We start from the raw sequence: 26,130 nt of genomic DNA on the forward strand, positions 1-26,130 counted from the left end.
AGGGTTCACTAAATGAGGTTTCCATTTTTTAATATATCTGTACTTTTCTCCATTCACCTTTTCCTCAACCCTGACCGGTCTCCCTGTCCCAGCCACTGAAAAACATACTCACAGCATGATGCTGCCACCACAATGCTTAACTGTGAGGGTTGTTTTGGGCAGTTTATGAGCAGTGCCTGGTTTCCCTCAGAAATGATGATGGTGGTGTGCTTCAGTGATGGTTGACCTTCTAGAAGTTTCCCCCATCTGCACACAGCATCTTCGGAGCTCAGCCAGAGTGACCATTGAGTTCTTGGTCACCAAGGTGCTTCTCCCACAATTACTTAGTTTGGTGAGGTGGCCATCTGTAGGAAGAGTCCTGATTGTTCCAAACTTCTTCTATTTAGAAATATAGAGGCCACTGTGATATTGGCAAATTTCAGTGCAGCAGACATTTTTGTACACTTCCCCAGGGTGCCTCCATGCATTCCTGTCTTTGAGCTGCTACGGGCAGTTATTTTCTTCCCACCACATGGCTTTGTTATTGCTCTGATATGCATTGTCAGCTGTGAGACCTTATCTACAACTTATGTCAAGGCATTTACCATGGGTGGACTCTAATTAAGAAGTAGAAACATCTCACAGATCATCAAGAGAAATGTTCAAGTGTCATGGCAAAGGGTCTATTTATGACTATGACTATGCAAAATTTTAGTTTTTCCATTTTAATAAATTGTTTACATTTCTGTTTTCACTTTCTCATTATGTGCTACTGAATGCAGATTGGGGCAACAACTTGAATATTTTTTATTTAACCACAGAGCTGCAACATAAAATGTGAAAAATGTGAAAGGGTCTTACTGTAAAGACTTTCCAGATGCATTGTAAATGGTCTTTCCTCAAACACTGATAATAAAAAGTATTAACAGATGGAGGATGCTCCACATTGGAAGTCTTCCCTTGATGGATGTTGCGTATAACAGAAGTTGGCAGCTGAGCAAGCCTCAGTTGTCAACAGCAGGCAGCAAGTGCATTCCATCTGCTCATCACAATTCAGAACCAAACACCACTCTCTGATAGCATAGTGTGAGATGAATGGTTGGCAAAAAGAGTCATCTGAACATCTGGACTTGAGTATTCGGTGTAGACTTACAAAGGCTTTGACATATAATTCCATTGGGTTTACACTATGTTCTTCCCAGATCTGGGAATATATAACACATATGAGCACATAGCATTCATGCTTCAGGATGACCTTCCTTCTCATCCTTCCGTGTTTCAAGTAAACATCTAAATTTCTGCCGATAAATAAAAGAAACTGTCCCTGGAGTATAAAGCTGCAGTGTAAAGCTGGTGTATCAAATGAAGATCTTCCAACTAAATTTCATTTTTCTAAAATTGGTTTTATGTAGCAGTAAGAGATACTCTCTGTTCACACTAGAGTCATGGCTTTTATTCATGAAAAAGCAAAGACATCTATGAAAGATCCATTAGCAAACAGATCCCAATAAATCTTGACTGATGCCATTGACTTATATTTGGGCCCATCAGGTTTCTGTCTGGTTTCCAGCAATTTTTTTTACAGCAGACTTTGTTGTTTCTGCTGTCAAAAATGTTGGAACTCCTGAAAATACACAATGCAGATGTGAACACAGCAATGGAGTAAGAGTATTTTCTACTTTCACATTGGCGTTTTGGCATTCCGTTTGTGAGATCCGTTCAGGGCTCTCACAAGCGGTCCAAAACGGATCAGTTTTTCCCTAATGCATTCTGAATGGAAAAGAATCTGCTCAGAATGCATCAGTTTGCCTCCGTTCCGTCTCCATTCCGCTTTGGAGGCGGACACCAAAATTCTGCTTGCAGTGTTTTGGTGTCCTGTCTGACGAAACTGAGCCAAGTGGATCCGTTCTGACACACAATGTAAGTCAATGGGGACGGATCTGTTTTCTATGACACAATCTGGCACAATAGAAAACGGATCCGTCCTCCACTGACTTTCAATGGTGTTCAAGATGGATCCATCTTGGCTATGTTACAGATAATACAAACGGATCCATTCTGAACGGATGCAGACGTTTGTATTATCTGAACGGATCCGTCTGTGCAGATCCATGACGGATCTGCACCAAACACGAGTGTGAAAGTAGTCTAGTACCCCAAGCTTCTCTCTTCACTGCCCTCCTCTCAGCGTTACCGTGGCCTTGAGCTGAAGACTTGGAGAGTACTGGTTGAAAGTGACACGTTAACCGGTTTAGACAGACAACCAGTCTGTCATAAATGAAGACTCAAGCCTAGACTGGCACTGTGACAGCTGAGAAGAGGTGAAGACCACAGGAAAGCCAGGCTATTTCCCATCACTGTCTCTGTAATTAGTCAGATTTTTACCAAATAAATTTTGGAGAAAAACAATTTTAGGCTTGACACCATATTTTTGCTCTTGACTGCATTGTCTAAATTTTAACTTAAAAGACTAATTGTTTGGGCCAATAGGCCATCTTATCATCATCCAAAGTAGTCTATAATCCATATTATAAATAGAGGACAAGTACGTATTTTGATCGATTCTTATATTTGATCTTTTTTGCATTAAAATATCTTGAAACCCTTAAGGAGGGTCAGCGTGGGTGCCTTGCGTTTGCTCATTGCTCTAGACGACTTCACGGTGACAAGTTTGGCTTGAGCCACAGAGGGAATCTCCTTGTAGCCCAGAGGGGACAAAGTGCTGAGTGTAGGCATTCCATGGCGACTGGAGGGAGAAGAAGAGGATATGGGAGGCAACCCAAGCAGTGCCCTCTCCTCAGTGATGTATAGTGGTGGTCTTAAAGATGCGCATCTTTCTGCTTCCCTCCTCACCTCCTGTATGGCATCATAAAACACCTGCTGCACCAACCGGAAATCCAAACAAGCAGACACCTCACGAAAGAGGCAGCCATGACGGGACGCCAGAGCAGAACCATCTGCTATACTGACCTGTCTGAGAAAGGACACAGAAATACCTCTTAGTTATCTATAATATGACAGTGAGTATTACATTAAAGAATGTGACCAGTAAATTCACCTTTCCCTATCTGCCAACACATATAATCCACCACTTCTCTTATGTTCTTCATTCTAGGGATATTTTAATGTTATTTTTGTTTGAAATCCAGGTACCTGACAGACTGTGGATATTATATGAATCATTATAAATATAGGGAAACATATTTCCTTCCTCCCACCATCAAAACTCCTTACTCTTACAATTAAAGAGCTCTGAGATCCATTGACAATTTTTCTTTTTTTGACATTGGTATTTGGAGTTGTGCAAAAAAAAAAATAATATAGTTCTACACCAGTCCACATGTTGCTGTGTGATATCACAGCTCAACCTCATTCACTTTAATAAAGCTTAGCTTCAATACCGGACAAAACTGATGGGACGGGTGTGGTGGTGTTTGTGAAAGAAAGCTATGTGTTCCTGATGTTGTACATCCCCTTTAAGGATGACATGACACTATCTTGGAAGTATAAATTAAATTTAGCATTTGTGCAGTGTCAAGATACTACTGATCTATTCCCAGGACAACAGCAGTCCTGGTCATTAAACCCCTATATGAGGCGGTCTGTGCTGATTGCAGCATCTATGTGGAGAGACACAGGGAGCGGGCTCCCGCTGCCACCTCTTCCTTCACAATAGTGAGATGCCAATGGCCTGTTATAGCAGCTGGGGTCTAACAATAGCATCCGTGTCTGCCATGTGCTGAAGCCTAAGAGGCATAACTGGAGATCAAAAAAAGAACAAACAAAAAAAAGTAGTATTCCACTAGTAAGAAGAAGAGCAATGGAGCGGGGTGTAGCCGTAGCGTAGTGCGGCTTGACTTTGGGGGAAGACAGAAGGCTAGGAAGGGTTGATGGTTTTAAATGTAGTGAGGAAGCTGATTGGCAGTAAAGGGGGTGGTGTTCAGTCAGGGTTTGGCGGGCTGTATATAAACTGGTGAGGGGGGTGTTTTGTCAGGGGCTGAGAGCTAACTGTGAGAGTTGTGTGAGTGGAATAAGGCTTCTTTGGACGAGATAATGGTGGCGGTTAGGGCTGAGCAGCATGGTACAGAGTGGTTGCAAAGGAATATTCAGATAGTGCTAGGCGGACCTGCAGTGCCCCTATTAACCCCCATAGGAAAGATGAAGGCAAGGTGGTCAGTGCCTCCTGAACGTTTGAGCCCGGAGGCCACCCCCCGGGTTCAGTGACTGCTTGAGGAGCCCCACCAGGAACCCTCCGCTGCGGTCGGCTGTGTCTGTTGCTCCTTTGGCATTCTGTCGCAGCGGGAGGAATCCAGCACCGCATTGCAAACCGGTGGGAGAAGGTAGGGCTAGTTCCCATCCTGTTTCCCATACTAGTCGGGGGGGAGTCACGCAGGGGAGTGGCGTTCTCCTCGCGGGATATTCGGCGCAAGGAGAGAGCCATCAGTGACTTACCAGTGGCAGCAGTTGGAGGAGGTCGGGATGGGGGTTCGTCTTCTGACGCAGCCCTGCTGACTGGCAGTGGGGGCCTTCCTGCAGGTGAGGCGGCGGAGAGTGAGCGGGTGGCACCTCACCCTGTATCGGAAGGCCGGCGGCTTTCTCTGCAGGCGCAGGATGGGAGACTTACAGCTGGGAATGCCGGGTCTGCGTCGCGGCCTATAGTAGGGGGCCGGCATCTGTCTGGCTGTGTGCCGGCTGTGGGAGCGGTCGATGCCCCGCCCACCGTGTGGCTTCATGTGTGGGACACCGAGTTCAGCAGGGATGCAGCTCATGGCTGTGGAGCAGGAGCGTGAGGTTAGAAGGTTGGGTATAGGAGATAGGAGACAGGGATGCATGTGGACGGCGGCCATCTTGTGGTGGTCATACCCCGGGCACGTCTTCAGGAATCCCCCCCCCCCAGGAGCTTGGGGGAGGGTCGCTGGCAGTACAGTCTCTGGAGGAAGGAGAATTGAGTAACGATTCGTGGTGCACGGTGGACAGGTTATGATGTTATGATTAAGAGCTCTTCCATGAGGCTTAAAACGTGTCAATAACCTGGGATGAACTTTACTTGATTTTAATTTATGAAAGTGTTTCCAATTACCAAGAGTGTCCGGTTCATGGTTGTGGACTTCCAGATGGTGTTTAAAGGTGTGGTACTCCCTCTCCTCATGCACAGCTCTAGGATCTACTATGATTGAGCTGCTTCTATGTGTGGGTGAGCTGGAAAAAAGTATTTTCTTGTGCTAATCCTTAATGGGTTAATGGATAATGTAACTCTACCCAGTCCTACACCCAGAGCCCTTCAATGAACAACTGACCAACTATGAAGGAAAGGTCACAGTAGTGGGGCCATGTTACCAGGCTAAAACATGCAATGCAAATTTACCGACAAGAATCAATGAACATGGGTCATCTTTGGAAAAGTTAAAGTGTAACTGTCATGTTTTCATTTAAATAAATCAATTCTATTGCTGGTGCAGAATTTTGCATAAAGCAGTCTTTAGTTTCTTCACATACCCCTGTTTCCTTGAGCTTTTCCCTCACTTATGGCGTTTTTAAACCCTACAATATGAGGATCTTCTCAAGATGACTCCTTTGTCAGTTCTGAGGCCAAATCTGCCTTCCCTCACTTCCCATACATGCTTGCTTTAGCCAGTAGCTTCCTGACAACCAATCAGATTGGAGTACCGAGAGACACGCCTCCTCACTCTGAAGCCTAATGCAGGCATGCGGTGTGGAGGACCGCCCCTTTGTCTTCTCTTTACACTAAAGGGAGAACATAAAAGCCATAGCAACAGTCTTTTAAGGGACTAGTGGAAAGAGACAGGCAACATTAATGAAAACTCTTATTAGGTGATTACAGATCTTTTGACAATTATTGACAGACTAACTCAGGTATACGTGCCTAGCTCTAATAAACTAGCAAATAAAATTAAAAAAATGACAGTTACACTTTAAATCTTTCTAAAACAGTAGTGAAAGAAGGTGTAAAACACATTTTGATACCTGCACTTGTTGAATATAAGCAATGATTCTCAATGGAGAGAGTAGAATAGCAAAGGACCTACTGTACATGGACAGGAAGAAGCAGAAGATAGAGAAAAAACATCATACAATCAGGTAATAAGAACCAAGCAGCAGAAGATCAGACAAGCAACTTACAGCAATGCAGGGGAAGATGTCGGAAAATGTCAGCAGGCATGTTGGTTTGTTGGTTATTGATATATACAGTGTTCAGTGCAGTACAATTATATGCAGTAAAGCATAACTCCACTGTGGTAACTGCATAGATACAGTATAATTACTACTGCTACCACTACTAGTCATTACTATTAGTTTAGCTTGTAGTTCAGCTTGTCTAGCAACCAACCACTCTAGTTTCTGTCTAGGTAGCCACTATTTGAAATCATGTAGCTTACAGAAGTTTTGAAGGGATGAAAAAACTTCTAAATGAGTCCTGCATGGTAAAATAAAAGGCTTGTAGATACAGAGTCATATAAAAATCTCATAGGGTCCTTAACAAAACTTAGTACTGGGCCTCCCACCACCCAGTTTCCCACGACCAACATGTTTCTGACACTCCTTGGCAAAGCAGAATATAAAGTGCAAATCCCCAGATTTCTAACAAATTTACACTTTTTTGTCAAAGTCAAAGAAATTTTTAATAAAAATAAACTGTAGTAAAAAAAATGTTGCCCTCCACCTCACCCACTTTTTCTGACTTATGTTTAGCTGCCATTGTTTGGAATTATATTTTTTTTTATTTTGCAAAAAGTTAAATAAAAGAATTTCTAAAAAAAAAAATATATATATATATATATATATATATATATATCTGCCTGCCGCCACTACTAGGGGTAGCTCAGTGCATAGAAATGTAAACAATTACCATTATGCATGCTGTAAACATCTCTCTGCTCTACACTCCCTCTACTGGAGGCTTCTAGAAAATGCAGTGCTTCCTCCTCTTGCCCTGGGACCACAACAGTCAGGTGGTCTGCATCCATGGAAAGTACACCACTAATCCTAAATGTTATGTTGTTGTTGTTGTTTTTTTAAAGGAAACTTTATAATGAACAATGTTTAAAACCAGTGAATTCATCTTTGTATTTCACTTAGAAGTAAAACTCAGCAAAAGGGCATTTTTTAATCCCTAAACGTTCTCAAAAGGCTAAGAAATTAAAGCTTTATTTTCAGTTATTTTACCATCTGTGCTGGTACCTACTACCTACAGTCCTGGCCAAAAGTTTTGAGAATGACACAAATATTAGTTTTCACAAAGTTTGCTGCTAAACTGCTTTTAGATCTTTATTTCAGTTGTTTCTGTGATGTAGTGAAATATAATTACACGCACTTCATACGTTTCAAAGGCTTTTATCGACAATTACATGACATTTATGCAAAGAGTCAGTATTTGCAGTGTTGGCCCTTCTTTTTCAGGACCTCTGCAATTCGACTGGGCATGCTCTCAATCAACTTCTGGGCCAATTCCTGACTGATAGCAACCCATTCTTTCATAATCACTTCTTGGAGTTTGTCAAAATGAGTGGGTTTTTGTTTGTCCACCCACCTCTTGAGGATTGACCACAAGTTCTCAATGGGATTAAGATCTGGGGAGTTTCCAGGCCATGGACCCAAAATGTCAACGTTTTGGTCCCCGAGCCACTTAGTTGTCACTTTTGCCTTATGGCACGGTGCTCCATCGTGCTGGAAAATGCATTGTTCTTCACCAAACTGTTGTTGGATTGTTGGAAAATGTTGCTGTTGGAGGGTGTTTTGGTTACATTCTTTATTCATGGCTGTGTTTTGGGGCAAAATTGTGAGTGAGCCCACTCCCCTGGATGAGAAGCAACCCCACACATGAATGGTCTCAGGATGCTTTACTGTTGGCATGACACAGGACTGATGGTAGCGCTCACCTTTTCTTCTCCGGACAAGCCTTTTTCCTGATGCCCCAAACAATCGGAAAGAGGCTTCATCGGAGAATATGACTTTGCCCCAGTCCTCAGCAGTCCATTCACCATATTTTCTGCAGAAGATCAATCTGTCCCTGGTTTTTTTTGGAGAGAAGTGGCCTCTTTGCTGCCCTTCTTGACACCGGGCCATCTTCCAAAAGTCTTCACCTCACTGTGCATGCAGATGCGCTCACACCTGCCTGCTGCCATTCCTGAGCAAGCTCTGCACTGGTGGCACTCCGATCCCGCAGCTGAATCCTCTTTAGGAGACTGATCCTGGCGCTTGCTGGACTTTCTTGGACGCCCTGAAGCCTTCTTAACAAGAATTGAACCTCTTTCCTTGAAGTTCTTGATGATCCTATAAATTGTTGATTGAGGTGCAATCTTAGTAGCCACAATATCCTTGCCTGTGAAGCCATTTTTATGCAGGTCATTTTTATGCGCGTTTCTTTGCAGGTCACCATGGTTAACAATGGAAGAACAATGATTTCAAGCATCACCCTCCTTTTAACAGGTCAAGTCTGCCATTTTAACCCAATCAGCCTGACATAATTATCTCCAGCCTTGTGCTCGTCAACATTCTCACCTGAGTTAACAAGACGATTACTGAAATGATCTCAGCAGGTCCTTTAATGACAGCAGTGGAAAGTTTTTTTGGGGATTAAGTTAATTTTCATGGCAAAGAAGGACTATGCAATTCATCTGATCACTCTTCATAACATTCTGGAGTATGAGCAAATTGCTATTATAAAAACTTAAGCAGCAACTTTTCCAATTTCCAATATTTATGTAATTCTCAAAACTGTTGGCCACGACTGTAGAGTATTATTTGAGTAATGTGTGTTTAAAACCTTTGAAGAGTACCCATCAGCAGGATCAACCTGGTTAAATGAGGCCTGGTAGGATAGATCCTGCTGTTTAATATGATACTTGTTTTGTGAAAATCGGTGGTGTCTTTCCAGAGGAAATAAGGCTTCTATTATTTATGCAAATTAGGGCTTTAGAGCCCCAGTGGGTGGGCTCTAGCCCCTTAGTGCACCTGACCTCCTACGTTTTCTAGTGGCTGCACCTCTCGGTGCACTGAAAGCCTTATTTGCATAAAGAATAAAAGTCTTTTTTCCCAACACAACCGATTTTTGCTTAACAGGTATCATTTTAATCATCAGGATAAATCCTACCAAACAGTATATGTGGTTTAAGGAGGGTTGCTCCTAAAGACAGATGCTCTTTAAAGGGGTTCTCCAGGAATAAAAAAAAAATGAAAATACTTAAATATTATTTTATAATAAATATATTCAAAAAAACCTTTTATTACTTAGAATGGCTTGTTTTGTCTAGGGAACAATAAAATGCCCGTCGTCTTATCAGTACACACAAAACCTGTCCTAATCACACAGGAGGACAAGTTACTTCACCACAATGAGCCATAGAGCTGCCTCATCCTCCTCTCTGCTCTGCTTGTCAGGAATCATGATCCTGAATACAGGTGAATCTCTGTGGGAATGGGGATGATGAGGAGACATGAGAGGAGGGTGAGGTGTGGCTAAAGAGCAGCAGCACTTGTTTACAGTCTCCGTTAAGTAAACCAACCCATACCTCGCGAAAATGATATAAACAATTACATCTGGGCCTAGTACTGAACTGAACCAATAGCCCAAAAATGAAGTACGACTAATAAATATAATATATCCAAAGTTTATTAATACAGAATATCAAAAATATTAATAAAAGTAATGGTGACGACATTAGTTGGAAGTCCCAACAAAAGAGAGACACGAACAGAGAAACCCCTGTGTATCAGAGAACAATCTAGTAAGTCACCGGATGACATGCCTAGCATGGAGTTACATAACCATGAATAACATATAAAGTGTCTATCCTCAGAACGCTGCCTCGACGCGCGTTGGCGAAATGCGCATCGAGGCAGCGTTCTGTGCCGGTAGCACCAGGTTACCAGCCTACCATGGGTAATTACTATTAGTCATCTTTCATCATTGCTTTTGTTGTTTTCCTGTATGGGCTTCTTTATCTGTGCTTTGGGCATTTTATTAGGCTTTGAACTTATGCCTTTCTATTAATAATGTGACCTGCACAGTTGATAGTATACTGCCATGAGGATAGACACTTATATATATATATTTATATGTTATTCATGGTTATGTAACTCCATGCTAGGCATGTCATCCGGTGACTTACTAGGTTGGTACTAGGTTGGTCTCTGATACACAGGGGTTTCTCTGTTGGTGTCTCTCTTTTGTTATGACTTCCAACTAATGTCTTCACCATTACTTTTATTATTACGTATGTTGGCTTGATAAAGCCTGTAACATCCTGTTCTTCTGTAACATCCTGTTCTTCTGTAACATCCTGTTCTTCTGTAACATACTGTTCTTCTGTAACATCCTGTTCTTCTGTAATATACTGTTCTTCTGTAACATACTGTTCTTCTGTAACATCCTGTTCTTCTGTAACATCCTGTTCTTCTGTAACATCCTGTTCTTCTGTAACATACTGTTCTTCTGTAACATCCTGTTCTTCTGTAATATACTGTTCTTCTGTAACATACTGTTTTTCGATTGTTTCAGCTTATTACTCCGTTTTATTATTCTTCTGCGCCCCCCCTTTTTCTATACGCTACTCCTCCGACAGTTTTGGGGTTGCTTCTTCGACCTATAGTGAAGTAAGTTGCTTGGGCTTTAATAAGCGATCCCACACTCCGGGCCCCTGCGACGGACCAACGAAGACCCCTTTTTAGCCATTGACTTTGACAGGGAAAATTTTCAAATCGCTCCCAGTCGCACAGTTTTGAAGCTACACTCCCCAAACTCGGACCACATATTGTTGGTGTCAACCCGAATAAAAGGGTAAATTTTGAGGGGACACCCTAAAGTGGGTGGAGCTAGCAATGGCCAATGAAAATGTATCTATTTTCAATACGCTACTTCTCCCATAGTTTTAGGAGTACAATTACCAAACTTTGCACACTTGTTCAGCACATACCCAAATAGGTTGCTTGTGCTTTGTTAATCGACCCCACCCTCCAGGCCCCTGGGTGGCCCCCCGAAGACCCCACTTTTTGTCAGAGACTTTCATTGGAAAATTGCAAACTTTTGCCACTCATGCAGCTTTGAAGTTAAACTCACCAAACTTGGGTCACTTAGTCATGGGGTCAACCTTAAAATTTCTGTCAAATTTTGGAAACTCTGAAAAGTGGGCGGAGCCACAAACAACCAATGAGATTTTCCCTATTGACTTCAATGAGAAAATTTTAATTGCTGTTATTGTCATAGTATTTAAGCCAGAATACCCAAACTTGGCACTGTGGGTCACTGGGTGACTCAGGTTAAAATTTATATAAAGTGGGTGGAGTCTACAACGGCCAATCAAATTTCAGCCATTTGTTTAAATGGGAAAATTTTAAACTGCCACTGCTCTTAGACTGTTAATGGCAGGGTCCTCAAACTTGGCACAGTTGATCACTAAAGGATTAGGATTAAAATTCTGAAAAGTGGGTGGGGCCAAAAACAACATATCAGATTTATTTGATTGATTTAAATGGGAAAAACTAAAAATGCTACCATTCTCACATTATTGATGTAATGGACCTCAAGTATCACAAATGTGGTCATTGGGTGTTTCCACTTCAAATTTAGAAAAAGTGGGAGGAGCCACTAACAACCAATCAAATTTCACTAATTGATTTTCAATAGGAAATAAAACTCAGATTTCAGCCTTTGCCCTTAATGAAAAGCAGATAAACTGCTGCTATTATCACAGTTTAAATGGCAAGTGTCCCAAACAGCACAATTACTTACTGAGTGACTGTGGTCAAAATTTAGGAAAAGTGGGTGGAGCCTAAAACAGCCGATCAGATTTCTACCTATTGACTTCAATGTAAAACTTTAAAATACTGCCATTCTCACAGTTTTAAAGCCAGAGTTCCCAATCTTGGCACAGACCATAACTGGGTGACTGGGCTTAAAATTTGGAAAACTGGGCGGAGCTTAAAACAGCCAATCAAATATTACCTAGTGCTATTCAATGTGAATATTTAAATTGCTGCCATTCTTACACTTTTGATGGCAGGGTCTTCAAACTTGGTACATTCGGTTACTGGATGATGGAAATTCAAATGTAAAAAGTGGGTGGAGCCTTAGTTTCTTCAGAAACAACACCATCTAGTTATTTTTGATATTCTGTATTAATAAACTTTGGATATTTTATTTTTATTAGTCATAGAAACATAGAATTTGTCGGCGGATAAGAACCATTTGGCCCATCTAGTCTGCCCAATATACTGAATACTATGAATAGCCCTTGGCCCTATCTTATATGAAGGATGACCTTATGCCTATCCCATGCATGCTTAAACTCCTTCACTGTATTTGCAGCTACCACTTCTGCAGGAAGGCTATTCCATGCATCCACTACTCTCTCAGTAAAGTAATACTTCCTGATATTACTTTTAAACCTTTGCCCCTCTAATTTAAAACTATGTCCTCTTGTAGCAGTTTTAAAAAAAATATATATATTCTCTCCTCTTTTACCTTGTTGATTCCCTTTATGTAATTAAAAGTTTCTATCATATCCCCTCTGTCTCGTCTTTCTTCCAAGCTATACATGTTAAGGTCCTTTAATCTTTCCTGGTAAGTTTTATCCTGCAATCCATGTACTAGTTTAGTAGCTCTTCTCTGAACTCTCTCCAAAGTATCAATATCCTTCTGGAGATATGGTCTCCAGTACTGCGCACAATACTCCAAATTAGGTCTCACTAGTGCTCTGTAGAGCGGCATGAGCACCTCCCTCTTTCTACTGGTAATGCCTCTCCCTATACACCCAAGCATTCTGCTAGCATTTCCTGCTGCTTTATGACATTGTCTGCCTACCTTTAAGTCTTCTGAAATAATAACCCCTAAATCCCTTTCCTCAGATACTGAGGTTAGGACTGTATCACTGATTTTATATTCTGCTCTTGAGTTTTTATGCCCCAGGTGCATTATCTTGCACTTATCAACATAAAATTTTAGTTGCCAGATTTTTTACCATTCCTCTAGTTTTCCTAAATCCTTTTCCATTTGGTGTATCCCTCCAGGAACATCAACCCTATTACAAATCTTTGTGTCATCAGCAAAAAGACACACCTTACCACTGAGGCCTTCTGCAATTTCGCTGATAAAGATATTAAACAATATGGGTCCCAGAACAGATCCCTAAGGTACCCCACTGGTAACAAGACCATTGTCTGAATATACTCCATTGACTACAACCCTCTGTTGTCTGTCCCTCAGCCACTGCCTAATCCCTTCAAAAATATGGAAGTCCACGCACAAAGACTGCAATTTATTTTATAAGCCTTCTACGTGGGACAGTATCAAAAGCCTTACTAAAGTCCAGATAAGCGATGTCTACTGAACCTCCGCCATCTATTATTTTAGTCACCCAATCAAAAAAATCTATAAGATTAGTTTGACATGATCTCCCTGAAGTAAATCCATGCTGTTTTTCATCTTTCAATCCATGGGATTTTAGATGTTTCACAATCCTCTCCTTAAGTATGGTTTCCATTAATTTCCCCACTATTGATGTCAGGCTTACTGGCCTATAGTTGCCCGATTCCTCCCTACTACCTTTCTTGTGAAAGGGCACAACATTTCGCAATTTCCAATCTTCTGGGACGACTCCTGTTGCCAGTGATTGGTTAAATAAATCTGTTAATGGTTTTGCTAGTTCGCCTCTGAGCTCTTTTAATACACCCATCAGGCCCCTGTGACTTATTTGTATTAATTTTAGACAGCTGACTTAGAACCTCTTCCTCTGTAAAGACACATGCATCAAAAGATTTATTTGTCTTCTTTCCTAACTGAGGTCCTTTTCCTTCATTTTCCTTTGTAAAAACTGAACAGAAGTATTTATTGAGGCAGTCAGCTAGTTTTTTATCTTCTTCCATATACCTTCCTTCTTTTGTTTTTAATTTGGTAATTCCTTGTTTTAGTATGTTGTTTTATTTATGTATCTGAAGAATGTCTTATCGCCTTTTTTCACTGACTGGGCTAATTTCTCTTCTGCCTGTGCTTTAGAAGTTCTTATAACTTGTTTGGCCTCTCTCTGCCTAATCTTATAAATTTGCCTGCCATTACTAAATGCTATCTTTTTGGACCACAGTGGTCTCTTCCTTTTTTTGTTTTTACTGACAAGCCTAATGCAATTTTCAGTTGCCTTCAATAGTGCCACTTTTAAGTAGTCCCATTTCTCCTGGACTCCATTAAAACTGTTCCAATCTGATAGGGACTCGTATACCACTAATCTAATTTTAGAAAAGTCAGTTTTTCTAAAATCTAAAACTTTAGTTTTTGTGTGGTGTGAGTCATGGTACTTATAGTAAACCACACTGACTGGTGATCACTAGATCCCAAGCTTTCCCCTACAGTAATATCAGATACCAAATTCCCATTTGTGAATACTAAATCTAAAATGGCCTCCTTCCGGGTTGGCTCCTCAACTACTTGCTGTAGAGATAATCCCAGTAGGGAATTTAGAATATCTGTACTCCTGGCAGAACTAGCTATTTTGGTTTTCCAGTTTACATCAGGAAGATTAAAGTCTCCCATAATGATAACTTCCCCCTTCAATGTCATTTTAGCTATTTTCTCAACTAGTAGATCATCTAATTCTTTGACTTGGCTAGGTGGTCTATCTATAACACCTACATGAGTTACCTTAGGATTATCAACCTGCAAGGTAACCCAAACTGACTCTAAATTGGTTTTGCTAACTTGTATCAAATTAGATTTCATGCTATCTTTCACATATAGGGCCACCCCTCCCCCTTCTTGCCTTCTCTGTCTTTCCTGTATAGAGAGAACCCTGGTATTGTTATATCCCAGTCATTACTCCCATTGAACCACGTCTCAGTAACAGCCACTAAATCTATATTCTCAGATGCCATTATAGCCTCAAGTTCATTGATCTTATTCCCTAAACTGTGAGCATTTGTAGACAAGAATCTGAGCTTGTCATTTCTTAACCTTTGTGCATTGTTCCGGGAGGCAGTCGGACTGCTGGATTATCACTCTTTTGCCCCCCTTTCCTAGTTTAAATGCTCCTTAGCAAATATTTGGAACTGTTCACTGAGGACATTCGTTCCCTTGAGAGAAAGATGCAAACCATTTTTCTTGTACAGTTCTTCATTTTTGTTTAGTTCAGTATAGGTGGTACAGTCTCCATTTCCACAGCAACACATTACCACAGTCTGTCCTGTCTGCCCTCTCTGTACTTCATGTCTCCTCATGAACTAAATTCCCCAGAGATTTAGCTAAAGTTCTTGTCATCTGTATTCAGGATCATAATCCCTGACAAGTTGAGAGGAGGAGGAGGAGGTAGTTCTTTACCTCAGTGTTGTAAAGTAAATTGTCCTCCCGTGTGATCAGGACAGGTTTTGTGTGAACTAATGGGACAGCGGACATTTTCTTTCCCCTGATGATTGCTCCCCAAACATAACAAGCAATTATAAATAATGAACGGTATTTGAGAATATATTTATACTAAAGTAATATTTAAGTATTTTCATTTTTTTAGTTCCGGAGAACCCCTTTAGGTAGCACCTGCCACATCTCCTGACATGCCTGTATTAATAAACATTTGAAATTCTTATAAAACATATTCTGGAGAATCTTTTCTTACAATTATACCTTGTGCTGGTACTCTATTATTCCTCCTGGAAATGTTTTATTAAATTGACAACTAAGGGCTCATGCACACAAACGTTGTTTGGCTCCGCACCTGAGTCACATTTTTTGTGGCTCAGAAGCGTACCCATTTACTTCAACGGGGCTGCAGAAGTTGCGGACAGCACTCTGTGTGCTGTCTGCATCCATTGCTCCATTCCCTGGCCCCGCAGAAAAACTGATGCTGCAACTAGCGCTCACACTGTCAGAGTATGTAGAGACACAGCCTATTGACAAGGGTAATGGTGAAACACAATTGTCAATTTAGTCAAACATTTCAAGGTGGAATAACAGAGGAACGGCATAGTAGATGGTTCTAACAACAGATTCTCCAGAATAGTTTTTTTCTTTAAGATTCTCATTAACTATTGGGTGAATGTAGGCCCTATGGTTTGTATTGCATCAGTGTGCACTACAGGTCCACTCAGTAACCCCCATGCAGACCTTGTTAAACATACACATATAGCAGTAGTATGGGAGTAGGGGCGATACCTATATCGTTCCATGTCCAGCTTGTTCCCTAGTAACAGGACTGGGCTCTCATGTACTGCTCCCTTGTTATGCTGAGAGATGATCTCTAAATATTGGCAGCACGCTTCAAAACTCTTCCTGTTATCAATGCTGTATACCACCAGGAAGGCGTTAGCCCAGTGGAGGTAGCGCTCAGGATTCACCGGCCCATCCTACGAAAAAAATTGTATGTTAATAAAAATGTAGCATTTATTAAAACAGATAAAAGGACGCAATCAGGCAACCACATTGCTGAAAAATATGATAGGTTGTATCCCATTGCATCCCATGCATATGTTATATCCCCTGCCGGAGGGCCTGTGTGTGGAGACATCCTGACTGAGAGAGAAACAAGGGTCAGACATTATGGTAATAATTAGGGATGAACGAATCAACTTTGGATGTCGATTTCCATAAAACTTCGTCTAATACTGTACGGAGCAGGAGCTCCGTACAGTATTAGAATGTATTGACTCCTATGAATTGAAGTTATTACTTTGCTAAGTCTAACTTCATAAATCAATTTCTACTAACTTGAAACCGAACTCGAGTTTGGGAAATGTTTTTTGCAATAGAAATAGATTTATGAAGTTTTTTGCAAAGTCTTGCGAGTCTTCACGAAGTAATAACTTCGGCTCATAGGAGCCAATACATTCTAATACTGTACGGAGCTCCGTACAGTATTAGAACAAAGTTTTATGCAAATCGACTTCGGATGTTTCATCCTAAGTCGATTCGCTCATCCCTAGTAATAATCATTTTATCCCTTACATCGTTTTTCCTTCTGAATATATAAATGGCATAGCGCTTGGCAGGGGCGCTACTAGAATAAGGCTACTTTCACATCTTCGTTTTGCTTCCCATCATAGGATCTTAAAACTGGAGGAAAACGTTTTGTCAATTTTGTTCATTGTCAATGGGGACAAAACTGAACTGAACGGAGTGCATTGTGTTCTGTTTGGTTGTGTTCCCATGCCGCATAGAAATGGGACGCGGAGCAAGACGTGAAAACAGATCGAGCACAATTGACTTAGGCTACATTCACAGCAGCGTTTTTGCTGGATCCGGCAGGGTTCAGCAAAAATGCTTCAGTTCAGATAATACAACCATCTGCAACCGTTATGAACGGATCCGGTTGTATTATCTTTAGCATAGCCAAGACGGATCCGTCATGAACACCATTAAAAGTCAATGGGGGACGAATCAGTTTTCTATTTTGTCAGAGAAAACGGATTCGTCCACATTGACTTGCATTGTGGGTCATGATGGATCCATTTTGCTCTGCATCCCATGACGGAAAGAAAATCGCAGCATGCTGCTGTTTGCTCTCCGGTATGAGAACGCAACCAAACGGAAAGGAATGCATTTTGGAGCAGTCCATTCTGTTCAGTTACGCTTTGTCCCCATTGACAATGAATGGGGACAAAACAGAAGCGTTTTTTCTGATATTGAGGCCCTATGATGGATCTCAATACCGGAAAATAGAAACGCTAGTGTGAAAGTAGCCTTACATTGTATTTCCCGCCGGATCCGTTTTTCTCGGACACAAAAGAAAATGGAACCAGCGCCTATTGACTTTCAATGGTTTTAGAGACGGATGTGTCATGGCCATTATAGAGATAATACAACCGGATCCGTTCATAACGGATGCAGGTGGTTGTATTATCATGGCGGAAGCGTTTTTGCTGATCCATGACGGATCCAGCAAAAACGCTAGTGTGAAAGTAGCCTCACATGCTCACTCAGCCAAACCAAACATAGCCACCTGTTTGTATGAGATCATAAAACAGCGCCACTCTCATGCATGGGCTGTGATTGGTATTGTTCTTAGCCCTATTCTCTTTGAACACTAGGTCCTATCTTAGGTGTGCTTTACATATGCGGTTGCACAGGGCACATCAACTGCCCATGCTGAAGGGGCTGACTCAGATCGCCTGGCGCTTAAAGGGGTATTATCAACACGCCGTTTCATACATACCTGCATCCGGGTTTCGGCACTCGGCAGGGGGCGGGCTCCATCTTGATTGAAAGTCTTCTCCCGGCCGGGCCGCGTGCCGGACTGAACGCGCACGCCGAGGCCGCGCATGCGCCCTGGTGACTTCTTCCTGGCAATTATACTATACTGGTCAGGAAGAAATTACCATAGCGCATGCGTGGCTTCGGCGTGCGCTTTCGGGACTGCGCGCGGCCGGCCGGGAGAAGAGAAGAAGTCGTCTTCGCAAGCGCGGCCACCGCGATTCCTGAGAAGAGCGGTGGCCGTAACCAGGGGAGACGGAAGACACCAGTCAGGTAAGTATATGTTTTTTTTTTCTTCTAAGGGGTGGGAATTAGTTAATTAAATATATTTAGAAAAATGATCCCTGTTAAATCATTAACAGATTTAACATTGATCATTAAGATGAGGGCTTCTGCCATCAGGAACATGGTTATTACACTGGCTGACTGTAGACATGTGCTAATGTCAGCTGAAGGTAACATTCTGTGTCCCTTCTTTTTATGTGTCTCTGTTTTTGTGAAAACTGAACTTTTATTTCATGCAAATGAGCTTCTAGGAGCAATGGGGGTGTTGCCCCTGCTCCTAGAGGCTCTGTTCTCCCCCCTCTGGCTACGCTCTCATCATGCTGATTGACAGGATGGTTCAGATAAAATGTCATTCATAGACTGTATGTGATCCCAATCCTAATTAAAAAATTGGGACCCAGAGCTTCAGCAATATGTCATAGGTGTAGGTGCATAATGGCAGATTTTGTCCATCTTCTTTGGTCCTGCCCAAAAGTGAGCCAATTTTGGCAATTAGTGTATAAGAAGATAGAAGATAATCTCAAGATACAAGTCCCCTTTACTATTCAGTGAGCCATTCTTGGAGATTTAAATAGTTTAAAAATCTTAAAGGCTAAAAAGGAGGTCCTCACAAGTGTTGTTCTTAGCGAGACTGGTTATTGCCAGAGGTTGGATGTCGACTGAACCACCATGTATATCAAAGTGGGAAAATGTAACATATACAGTATAGTAAAAGGATATGAGAAATGTATATACGCCAATAAGGGCAGGTTCACATCACCGTTATGGATTCCATTTTGTTTTCTGTTATAACATGGTTATAACGGAAAATAACGGAATCCATGAGACGGACGTCAAAACGGAAGCCTTTAAGAGGCATTAAGGCCTCATGCACACGATAGTATGTAATTTGCCGTCCGCAAATTGTGGATCTACAAAATACAGATACCATCCGTGTTGCATCCAATGACGATCAATGGGTCCGTGGTCCTCATTTTGCGGAAAGCACACAGATGATCCGTGTTTTGCAGATCCGCGATTTTCGAACCGCAAATCAGATACGTTTGTGTGTATGAGACCTGATACAGTAAATGCTGTCCTGTTCCAAAGTGAAACTCTGCTAGACGTGTACATCAGTGCATGTACCACTGTAATAGTCCTGGCAACACACACTGTGTCAAAGTTTTAATGCAAATTTAGGCAGACCGCCAGGACCAGAGCACTTGGCTTAGTTCTTTCCATCAGTGTATGAAAGCTAAGAACCACATCAGCTCAGCGTGGCATCTGCCCATTTTTACAGACCATAGACCAAAAGATTTATGCCTTGGATGCATGGGGGAAGCAGAAAGGGTTTAAAGCGGATATTTCATGAGACTACGCTATTCCGTGTAAGGAACCACACCCATAGACTTCTATTATGATGGAAAGAAAAACGGAATGCCTCTTAAAGGCTTCCCAGACCAGCATTTTCTTCCCTGCTGTCTCTCCCAGGAGTCAAAGCAGTACAGTGTCGGAGCGACAGAACCGTTCCTAACTTTGGGGGGGCAGCTCCCACTTCAAGGTTGATTCATTTCCCCCACCTTACATAACACCTGGTCGTTATTCTTCTTTGCTTTGGTTTGAATCTCTGAGTCATGCTCTGCCCCTCAGGCCCTGCACAGTGAATACGCTTTGTCCAGAGTGTTCCCTTTAAAGGGAACCTGTCACCGGGATTTTGTGTATAGAGCTGAGGACATGGGTTGCTAGATGGCCGTTAGCAGGGCCGTCTTTATCAAGGGGCAAAAGGGGCAACTGCCCCGGGCCCAGTTGCTCCTGGGGGGCCCAAGGCAGCTGCCTCTTGAGCCCTGCTCGCCACTGCCCCGGTGTCAGGCTGTCAGCTACACAGGGGGTGCTGCCATGCTATGCCTGCACTGAGTCCAGGCATCGTACTGTGTTAGAGCTGTGAATGTGATCTAGGACCTTAATGAGATCATCACCATGTGACCAGTAACCTAGCAATATTACTGGTCACATGGCTATGAGGTCATCACAGGTCCTAGCAGGAGTGTTGCAGAAGTTAACTGTGGAGCTTTTATGTGTGAAGATTGCATCAGAAAAAGGTGACAGGGGCTGTTATGTTAATATACTGTAAACTACTGTATAGTGGGGTGCTGTATACTGTGTGGGGGTCTGTATACTGTGTGGGACTGTATACTGTGGGGGGGCTGTATACTGTGTGGTAGGCTGTATACTGTGTGGTGGGCTGTATACTGTATGGGGGGCTGTATACTGTGTGGGGGGATGTATACTGTGTGGGGGCCTGTATACTGTGGGGGCCTGTATACTGTGGGGGGCCTGTATACTGTGGGGGGGGCTGTATACTGTGGGGGGCTGTATACTTTGGGGGGGCTGTATAGTGTGGGGGGCCTGTATACTGTGGGGGCTGTATACTGTGGGGGGGCTGTATACTGTGGGGGGGCTGTATACTGTGTGGGGGCTGTATACTGTGTGGGGGTCTGTATACTGTGGGGGCCTGTATAGTGTAGGGGGGCCTGTATAGTGTAGGGGGGCCTGTATAGTGTGGGGGGCCTGTATAGTGTGGGGGGCTATACTGCTGTACTGTATACTGTGGGGGTCTGTATACTGTGGGTGCTGTATAGTGTGGAGTGCTATACTGTTGTACTGTATAGTGTGGGGGGCTGTATCGTGTATAGTTTGGGGTGCTGTATACAGTGAGGTGTTGTATACTGTGAGGTGCTGTATACTGTGGGGTGCTGTATACTGTGGGCTGCTATACTGCTCTACTATATACTGTGGGGTACTGTATAGTGTGGGGTGCTATACTGCATACTGTGTGGTGCTGTATACTATAGGGTGCTTTACTGCATACTGTGGGGTGCTGGGGTGCACTGTAACACTAGGGTGAGCCGAGCCCTGGTCTCCTTCCTGCAGAGCGGTGCCCACTTCCAGCCCAGAGCACTGATCCTGAGCGGCTAGAGTCTTCAGAACTGGAAGTACTTACAGTTATTCACTGGACTCTACCAGATGTGTGGATTTTTTGTGTGTGTGTGGTGGTGGAGGGCGTGATTGCCTGCTAAGGTGTGGGAAGGCGCGATCCAGGGGGCCCAAGTAAATTTTTGTCCAGGGTCCAATCAATATTAAAGACGGCCCTGGCCGTTAGCACATCCGCAATACCCAGTCCCCATAGCTCTGTGTGCTTTTATTGTGTAAAAAAAAACGATTTGATACATATGCAAATTACCCTGAGATGAGTCCTGTACGTGAGATGAGTCGGGGACAGGACTCATCTCAGGTTAATTTGCATATGTATCAAATCAGTATTTTTACACAATGAAAGCACACAGAGCAATGGAGACTGGTTATTGGGGATGTGCTAGCGGCCATCTAGCAACCCATGTCTTCAGCTCTATACCCAAAATCCCGGTGACAGGTTCCCTTTATTGAAAATTGTGCGTTTTTTTTTTAACACAGAGGCTGTGTTCACATGTAGCAGATGTTAAACTGTAGTAAATCTGATTTTATCAAATTAGCCTATAGCTAATTTATTTCTCTTTGCGTTTTCTAACAATTATTAAAAGTCACAGTGAAGCAGAATGTCAGTGAACTCCAATCCCTTGACCTCATGGTGGATTTCTGTTCTCTGGGATTACATTGTATTCTGGTCAGCGAGTCCTCAGCCAAGGTCAGCAGGTTTGGATACAGATAATACAGTTCATAGCTTGCACATTTTCAGCTAATACCAAGAGATCTTCATCATTTCTGACTCACTTCAAAGGCCCCTTTGAATTTGCCCGAGACTCAGATCAAAAGATTCATTGTCCAATACAGGAGCACTCTGTCTGTCTAACAACCTGAGTCCGCAAGATCCCAAGCTATTTGTATCCAACAAAAGGCTCACTATCCTATGGGTCCAGCACAAAGCAAGCTTCAGAATTAACCCTTCATCGGTCATTGACAACACAACTTATATATGATCACTTAAATGCAAAAATAATTTATAATTTTTAAAAAAAAACTGTGCTACTACTGGTACTTCTGAATTTGAGGCTACAACCTTAATCGTGGGCTAACTATAGATTAATCATTTGGGAAATCTGTATATCCACAAGCACATTATCCTAGCAGAATACTGACTCAATTTGGGCGCTTCGCTGACATTTTTCAAGGAATTTGCTTTGTTCCAAATTAAATCAGCTATATCACAGCCTGCAGGGAGAGTGTATTTCGGTGTACATCACTGGCTATTGCAGCAACATGCATAGCTTGTCCTTTCTGGTAGTGAAACAGTTACTGTGAATTAGACAGCTTATTCACCCCAATTTGAGAATCAAGGCCTAATAGAATTATCTATTAAACAAGGTGGGCACTGTTGAATTAGATAGCTCTGTGCCCTACACAGGGATTGATGCAAACTGCGCTGTATCTATGGATCACTTCAGCTTCAGATTACTGTCCCTGCAGTCTCCCTATACTCTCCCTACAACAGTGTTTAACCCCTTAAGGACGCAGGGCGTACCGGTACGCCCTATTTCCAGAGTCCTTAAGGACTCAGGGCGTACCAGTACATCCTAACTTTAAATCGTGATTCCGGCGCCGCGGGGGTTAATCTGAACGGGATGCCGGCTGAAATCATTCAGCCGGCATCCTGTCACAACGCCGGGGGGGTCATATGACCCCCCCCCCCCCGTATCGGCGATAGCAGCAAACCGCAGGTCAATTCAGACCTGCGGATTGCTGCGCTTTTTGCTGATTCTGATCCCCCCGGTCCCTGGCCCGGGGATCAAACTTCAAAATGCCTCATATACATTTTTCCACCCCCCTTCCTGCACCCCTGAATGGTTTTATGGCGGTGGGAGGTGCGGGGGGTGTTGCGGGCGGTGTGGGAGGCGGGCGGTGCGGCAGGCGGGATCGCGATCCCCCGCCCGCCTCCCCTTGAATAATCGTTGGTGTACAGTGGTATACCAGGGTATAAACGGCTGATATACCTGGTATATACCTGGTATAAACGGCCGACATCGGTGATGCGATGTCAGCCGTTTAACCCTTTCCATACAGCAGTCCGTGCGGCTCCCTCCCTCTCCCATCGGGGGGCTGCTGTGCCTTTGCAGCCCCCCGACAGGATGGTGTGACAGAGGGAGTGAGCCCCCGTCCTTACCCTTCCCCGTCTGCGAAGTTGTGGCCACAACTGAGCAGACGGGGAAGGTTCCCATGGCAACAGGACGCCTTCTCAGGCATCCTGCTGTCCATGGTGCTGAACAGATCTGTGCTAAAGGCATAGATCTGTTCAGAAAAAGTGTAAGTAAAATACAGTACAGTACAATATATATTGTACTGTACTGTATTATACAGACATCAGACCCACTGGATCTTCAAGAACCAAGTGGGTCTGGGTCAAAAAAAAGTAAAAAAAAAGTGAAAAAAAGTAAAAATCCAAAAACACATTTATCACTGATTAAAAATGAAAAAAATAAAATTACCTACATATGTTTGGTATCACCGCGTCCGTAACAACCTGATATATAAAATGGTCATGTTACTTTACCCGAACGGTGAACTCCATAAAAATAAAAAATAAAAAATTATGATGAAATTGAAATTTTGCCCACCTTACTTCCCAAAAAAGGTAATAAAAGTGATCAAAAAAGTTGCATGTACGCCAAAATTGTAACAATCAAACCGTAATCTCATCCCTCAAAAACTGAAAAAACTATGGCTCTTAGGCTATGGAGACACAAAAACTTTTTTTGGTTTTAAAAATGAAATCATTGTGTAAAACTTACATAAATAAAAAAATGGGTTAAAATGGAAAATTCTCAAATTTCATCCCCATTTGCCAATAACACTTGTGCAACACCTAAAGGGTTAACGAAGTTTGTAAAATCAGTTTTGAATACCTTGAGGGGTGTAGTTTATAGAATTTGGGTGGTTTCTATTATGTAAGCCTCGCAAAGTGACTTCAGAGCTGTAGTGGTCCCTAAAAATTGGGTTTTTGAAAATTTCAGAAAAATTTCAAGATTTGCTTCTAAACTTCTAAGCCTTGTAACATCCCCAAAAAATAAAATACCATTCCCAAAATAATTCAAACATGAAGTAGACATATGGGAAATGTAAAGTCATTACAATTTTAGGGGGTATTACTATGTATTACAGAAGTCGAGAAACTGAAACTTAGAAATTTGCAAATTTTTAAAATCTTTTGGTAAATTAGGTATTTCATTGTGTAAAACTTACATAAATAAAAAAAATTATGCATATTAGGTATCGCCGCGTCCATGACAACCTGCTCTATAAAATTACCACATGATCTAACCTTTCAGATGAATGTTGTAAATAACAAAAAAAAAACGGTGCCAAAAAAGCTATTTCTTGCCGCACAAAAAGTATAATATAGAGCAACCAAAAATCATATGTAAACTAAACTAAACCTAAACTAGTACCAACAAAACTGCCACCCTATCCCGTAGTTTCTAAAATGGGGTCACTTTTTGGAGTTTCTACTCTAGGGGTGCATCAGGGGGCTTCAAATGGGACATGGTGTCAAAAAAAACAGTCCAGCAAAATCTGCCTTCCAAAAACCGTATGGCATTCCATTCCTTCTGCGCCCTGCCGTGTGCCCGTACAGCAGTTTTCAACCACATATGGGGTGTTTCTGTAAACTACAGAATCAGGGCCATAAATAATGAGTTTTGTTTGGCTGTTAACCCTTGCTTTGTAACTGGAAAAAAAATATTAAAATTGAAAATATGCCAAAAAAGTGAAATTTTGAAATTGTATCTCTATTTTCCATTAAATTTTGTGCAACACCTAAAGGGTTAACAAAGTTTGTAAAAATCAGTTTTGAATACCTTGAGGGGTGTAGTTTCTTAGATGGGGTCACTTTTATGGAGTTTCTACTCTAGGGGTGCATCAGGGGGCTTCAAATGGGACATGGTGTAAATAAACCAGTCCAGCAAAATCTGCCTTCTAAAAACCAAACGGCGCACCTTTCACTCTACGCCCCGCTGTGTGGCTGTACAGTAGTTTACGGCCACATATGGGGTGTTTCTGTAAACGGCAGAGTCAGGGCAATAAAGATACAGTCTTGTTTGGCTGTTAACCCTTGCTTTGTTAGTGGAAAAAATGGGTTAAAATGGAAAATTCTCAAATTTCATCCCCATTTGCCAATAACACTTGTGCAACACTTAAAGGGCTAACGAAGTTTGTAAAATCAGTTTTGAATACCTTGAGGGGTGTAGTTTATAGAATTTGGGTGGTTTCTATTATGTAAGCCTCGCAAAGTGACTTCAGAGCTGTAGTGGTCCCTAAAAATTGGGTTTTTGAAAATTTCTGAAAAATTTCAAGATTTGCTTCTAAACTTCTAAGCCTTGTAACATCCCCAAAAAATAAAATACCATTCCCAAAATAATTCAAACATGAAGTAGACATATGGGAAATGTAAAGTCATTACAATTTTAGGGGGTATTACTATGTATTACAGAAGTCGAGAAACTGAAACTTAGAAATTTGCAAATTTTTAAAATCTTTTGGTAAATTAGGTATTTCATTGTGTAAAACTTACATAAATAAAAAAAATTATGCATATTAGGTATCGCCGCGTCCATGACAACCTGCTCTATAAAATTACCACATGATCTAACCTTTCAGATGAATGTTGTAAATAACAAAAAAAAAACGGTGCCAAAAAAGCTATTTCTTGCCGCACA

The 26,130-nt window shown here is 42.1% G+C and overlaps 1 protein-coding gene across 3 annotated transcripts in view; it reads right to left on the bottom strand.

Moving 5' to 3' along the window:
• Positions 1 to 2,008: 2,008 nt before the first annotated feature.
• RASL12 (RAS like family 12) overlaps positions 2,009 to 26,130 on the bottom strand; it is a 44,610-nt gene continuing 20,488 nt past the window's right edge. For all 3 annotated transcript variants that reach the window (XM_044279397.1, XM_044279395.1, XM_044279396.1), the window contains 2 exons: positions 16,130 to 16,320; positions 2,009 to 2,953 (listed from right to left, as the gene is read on the bottom strand). In XM_044279397.1, coding sequence (XP_044135332.1) covers positions 2,566 to 2,953; positions 16,130 to 16,320 — 579 coding nt within the window. In that variant the 3' untranslated portion in view covers positions 2,009 to 2,565. The remainder of the gene's footprint in view (positions 2,954 to 16,129; positions 16,321 to 26,130) is intronic.

The sequence above is a fragment of the Bufo gargarizans genome, chromosome 2, assembly GCF_014858855.1.
Source record: "Bufo gargarizans isolate SCDJY-AF-19 chromosome 2, ASM1485885v1, whole genome shotgun sequence".
Taxonomy (NCBI): domain Eukaryota; kingdom Metazoa; phylum Chordata; class Amphibia; order Anura; family Bufonidae; genus Bufo; species Bufo gargarizans.